General features: G+C 41.4%; 1 protein-coding gene across 1 annotated transcript; it reads left to right on the forward strand.

Annotated features, from left to right (window-relative positions):
* Positions 1–4360: 4360 nt before the first annotated feature.
* On the forward strand, positions 4361–5302 carry LOC147740906 (olfactory receptor 5A1-like). Its single transcript, XM_086925045.1, has one exon. The coding sequence runs from the start codon at positions 4361–4363 to the stop codon at positions 5300–5302; it is 942 nt and encodes a 313-aa protein (XP_086781171.1).
* Positions 5303–5536: the final 234 nt, after the last annotated feature.

Genomic DNA, 5536 nt, shown 5'->3' on the forward strand with positions numbered 1-5536 from the left:
TGGGAACTACCTACAAGCGTGGACTACGTTATTACATTATTTTGGCAACGAGATTTAAAGAACCCTCTTTTGTCACCTCTTCAAGCGCTACAAGCAAACTACAAGCAAGTTACTGGAGAAAATTTTCTGAAACTTAAATCAAGACACCCCAACTGGCTTCTTGACCCCACCAGTGACCTGCCACCGGCCGCCCACAGCAGTCTGCCAGTTGTTCAAGCGCCTGGTGAGTCATTTCTCTGACTGTAGCCGTTTTCTCATCAAGCCCTTGCCTATTATAATTCAAGCGTCTAGTTAGGGCGTGTTTCTGCACTAATTCTTCACTATTTTAGCAATACAGTGCAGTTTATCACAATTTGCAGTCGGCGCTGTCCCTGCACTCTTTTTGTTCATTTTGGATTGGCTCTATTCCTACTCTGCTGTTTTAATTGTTTCTACAAACTTCTGCACCTTTAAAGAGCAACCCATAGCACATTTTTTTTTGTTGTCAAGACGAGCTCTGCTCTCTCCATTTAAATGATGCCACGCTGTTTTTGCAAGATTATGGGTCTAAACGGCCTCGGCTTTTGAAATTCTAGTACCTGATTGACGCATTCAAAGAGGCGCTGTGCTGTTGTAGCTGTTTTTGAACTCTGTGTGGTCTCAGCTTTCAGCGTCTTTACTCACCGTCTTGGATATCCGTTGGTCCGCTGTTCGTCATGGGCGATCTTCCCTCCTTCCTGCCTGCTGTCCGTTTGATGACGTCGATAGAATGCCTCGGGGAGTTGGTGGAGAGTAAGTGTTCTGATGTCCTACGCTCCTTTGACGCCTTCCTTTCAAGACGCGCCCGTCTTGACCTCACGTATCTAACGTTGTTACGTTCGACGTGGCGGCCATTTTCAATACAATCCTGTTTCCACGACAACAACTTGCTCTGTTCTCATCAGCGAACGGAAGCTACTCTACGGCTGAATCGTAAGGGGCTGAGGAATGACAAGGACAAGCCACTGTCTCCATCGCTGGCACGTGTTGGAGGTAACATTGAGGTTCTATCTTCCTCAATGCCATTATGCAAACATTTCTTTTGGCATTTCGAACGGCAACTATTCCTTGGCACTTCTTCCAATCATCGTGACATTTGTGTCTAACTCTTCAGAGGAGAAGGCATCTCGGGTGAGACAGTTCGCTCACCGGTGTTCACTAACCTATTTTTTTGTATGATGAATAAGTTATCTTTCTTGTGATATTTGACAATATTTTGCTCTGTTCTTTCAACGTGCTGGTTGGTGATGTGCCTGTTTATTAAGTTCACTGCTATTATTTGCCTGTATGTGGTAGTTTGGTGTGATGCTGTATTATGGTGTTGTATGGGCACATGTATGGTGTAGGTTGTTATGTATGGGAGCTGGTCTCTTTATCCTGGTATATTCTTAGTGTTGGGTTGTGCGCACATTCCTTCACTCGTCCCTCCTTTATGTGCCCGGTTTTGTTGTTTTTCCATATTTCAGTATGGCTTTTATTCTTTTAGGCATTAGTTTTGTTGTGACAGTGACTTTGTTTTCATTGCAATTTTTTTTTAATGTAACCTGAACTGGTATCCAACCTTGTTTAATTATACAGCTGTGTGTTTTTTTTTACTATGTTGGCTGTATTTGCTTAGGGTTTTAGTCCCTTTAGTTTTCAGTGCTGCATGTCAGTTTTCATACACAAACTCTTTCTGTGTTACGTTGGGTTCTTGATCCTTTCTACTTCAGAGCACGTCTGTTATTCATACACATATCACACTGGTAGATTTTCTGTTGTTAGTATAGGGACACTCTCCCTTTAGATTATTATTGTGCTCATCTTGTGTCTTTACGCAGATCCCTGAATTTTCTTTATCTGTGTTTTGTTAAGGACTATTTGCCTTTTAGTTTCGAACAGCTTCACATTAGTTGTCCACATATGGACCCCACATTAATTTTGTAGATGCCTATTTCGTTTCCTTTCAAGGAGTTTTGTTTGGGATACTGTCCCTTGACATTTAAGTTATGGGTTCCTATCCATACTCTGTCTTTTCATTCCAGTTTGAAGGGATTTTTGAAAAGTTTAAAGTCTCTTATATCTCTTTTCACGAGTTTTACTCATTTTTGCTAGTTATTTAGCATTTTATTAAGTGCACAACATGGTTTTCCACACAGTCTTGTCTTTATTCTTACAATGCCAGTAAGTTCTGTTTCTATTATGGTGCACCACGTTTTTTTAAAGAGATTTGGTCTTACTACCATATTTAGCTTTAGTTTTATGTTTATTCCAGTGCTTTCATGCATATATAGCTAAATATGTTCTGTTTTACTGTATTTTAATTAATTTTTCTCGCACTATTTCCATTGCACTACTGATATGTATTTTGTTCATCATTAATAGTGTTTTGATGAGGTTCTCCTATTCGTTCCTCATCTTCTTTTCTGTTTTTCTTCTTTCTCTGATTTTCTGTGTTCTATCATTTCCATTCTTTTTCATTCTCCATTCATTCCTGTTCTGGCCAGTAGGTATGCGTTGGAGTTGTTTTTCGTATCATCCTCTATTCTTTTCTTTTCTCCTGTTGTGTAAGAAGGGAGGATGGTTTGTATGTTTGGTTCTATTCTTCTATTCCTATTTCTGGTTTTCTCTTTGCTTGTTCCTATTCCTATTTCTGGATTTCTCTTTGCTTGTTCCTATTCCTATTTCTTGTTTGTTTCTTTTCCTATTTCTGGATTTCTATTTCTGGTTTCTTCCTATTCCTATTTCTGGAATTCTATTTCTTTATTTCTCTCGTTGCTTTGCTTGTGACAGGTTGTTCCTCTTTCGCTGTTTCTTTCTTTCTTTGCTTACTTTCCTTGTTTTATTTCTCTAGTTCTTATTTGTGGTTTCTAGCTTTTGTTTTCTGTATAAGAAAAGGGGATATGTAATATCCTGTTATTCTCAATGTGCTGGCTTTCCACCACCAATGGAATGTTCATTGGAGTAGCTGTCAGAATGTTGGTGTTCTGCTGAGTTAGTGACAGTTGGATGGGCTGAGCACATAGATGGATGCTCCTGGTGGGGTCTCCCAATGGTCTCCAACTGACCTTATAATTGACTTATCTCTACTTCTCAATAAACCTACTTGGGAACTACCTACAAGCGTGGACTACGTTATTACACTTACATATAATAGCAGCAACCCCAGCTCCCACTTTCCCTGGAGATTGATTTGCCTGAAGGATGTAATAGCCATCCGGAATAGCTACTAATATATCCGGGGCACAATCATCAGTCAACCAGGTTTCAGTTAAAAGAAGTAAATCAGGCTTTTTGGATTGTAGAAGTAGGGCGATTTCAACTTGATGTTTCACCATAGAACAAGTGTTTAAACAACAAACTGTCAATTCAGTAGGTTTTTTGCCTGTGGGGGGAGAAAGAAGGGGCAGGACTGAATTCGTAAAAGGGGGAGATCAAAAATTATTTCAGGAAAGTCATGTCTAACTGCTAAAATATCTGCGTGTTCTAAGATGCATTTGGTCTTCTCATTGATAAGGAAGATACCCTTACACAGTTTCAACTCATTAGAAGAGTATCCATAAATCTGGGCAGGAGGAATGGCGCCTAGCCCGGTCGGCCCCGGTCAGCCACGGACGGGCGCAGACAGGCACAGACGGGCTTGCGCGTCCGGGGGAGCATCTTGTTAAATCCCTGCTGAATTCCCGCCAGCCAGCCCAACAAACAATCAGAAGAGGGGGTGGTCTGGGAGGGGAAGGAGAGGGGAGTAGACCTTTCGCGTTTCTCGTGCAACCGGCACCAACAGCCGTGATGGACCGGAAACGCGGGCAAGAACAGGTAAACAGTTTTTATATGCAGTAGAATGCAAGTAGACAGTCGATAAATTGAACAAAAGACAGTTTTAAAAACTAATATTCATTAGCTTGGCAAGTTAAAAAACCACTAAGCAGCTTTGTTAGGGGTAAAGTGCGAAGACCCAAAAACATTTTGCAAAACACGCTTATTAAAATGAGTGTTCTTGAATATAATAAGTTAAAAGTGCATTCAGGCGCATTAGCTAGAAAGTGCAATTTAGCCCGCCCTGCGACCAGACCTAGACCTAGACCTGGTTATGGAGGTGCATGCTCTGTAATGGAGTCAGTATTTGTGGCCTGATATATTTGACTGTGTGCTCAGTGAAGGAGCCTATTATGGGATAGGGCAGGGTAAAGCCAGTGTTAATTCCATTGGTAGGCGTGGCAACTTTTGAGAATGGTCGTTGATTCCTCTTCATTATACTATAGTTTTTTATTTTATTAAAAACTATAATGTATGCTAGAAATTGATATTTATCTGAACTTTAATGTATTGAATTTTGCCTGAACAGATACAATCTTAGGATAAAATGGATGTCGGAAATCAGACCTCAGTGACAGAATTCATCCTCCTGGGACTCACTGATGACCCAAAGCTTCAGGGTCCACTCTTCGTTCTGTTCCTTCTCTTCTACATCTTAGCCCTTTTTGGCAACATTAGTATCATAGCCTTAATCGCCATCGAACCGCGTCTCCACTCCCCCATGTACTTTTTTCTAAGTAATTTGTCTTTGTCTGATTGCTGTTATTCCTCTGTCATTGCCCCTAAAATGCTGGTTGATTTCTTCTCCAGCAAGAAGGTGATCTCCTTCATTGGTTGTGCAGCCCAGAGTTATTTCTTTACATGGTTTGCTACCATTGAGGGCTACATGCTGGCTGCCATGGCTTATGACCGCTATGCTGCTATCTGCCACCCTCTGCTGTATCCACTGATCATCAGCAGCAACACATGTATCCTGCTGGTGACCACCGTCTACTTGGGAGCTTGCATGACTGCAGCAGTATACAGTGGGTGCATATTCCACACCTCCTTCTGTGGACCTAACATCATCGACCACTTTTACTGTGATCTACTGCCACTGATGAATCTTTCCTGCTCTGACACTTTTGTACGAAGGACAGTGATTTTTTTAGTGGTATTTTCCTTTGGCCTCCCCTGTTTTATAGTCACAGTAGCATCATATGTCTATATCATTGCCGCCATTTTGAAGATCCGATCCACTGTGAGCAGACCCAAGGTCTTCTCTACTTGCGGTTCTCACCTGGCTGTTGTCTGTCTGTTTTACGGAACTACCCTGTTCATATACCTTCAACTTCCTTCCAGTGACTCTGTCACGCAAAGTAAGGTGGTGTCTGTTTTCTATACGCTGGTAAATCCAATGCTGAACCCCCTCATCTACAGCCTGAGAAATGATGAGGTGAAGAGAGCAGTTTGGAAATGTCTGCATGCGAATAGGAATGTCATTGACTAACCTGGTCCAACCTGGTGTTGTTGACACTTGTATTATACCTTCTGTTAAATCACACAGGTAGAAACCATAGATATCTTCATAATTGTGTGTCTAGGACCTCATAGCTGTCAGATACTGTCACAGGGGGACTGTTGTGATGCCTCAATTGTCTGATTATTCTATAATTGTGAATAGGTGCAACCAACAGCCTATGTAGCATATACTCAACACAAATAGCACCCACAGTCTACAATC

Source organism: Lissotriton vulgaris, chromosome 1_1 (genome assembly GCF_964263255.1).
Source record: "Lissotriton vulgaris chromosome 1_1, aLisVul1.2, whole genome shotgun sequence".
NCBI lineage: Eukaryota > Metazoa > Chordata > Amphibia > Caudata > Salamandridae > Lissotriton > Lissotriton vulgaris.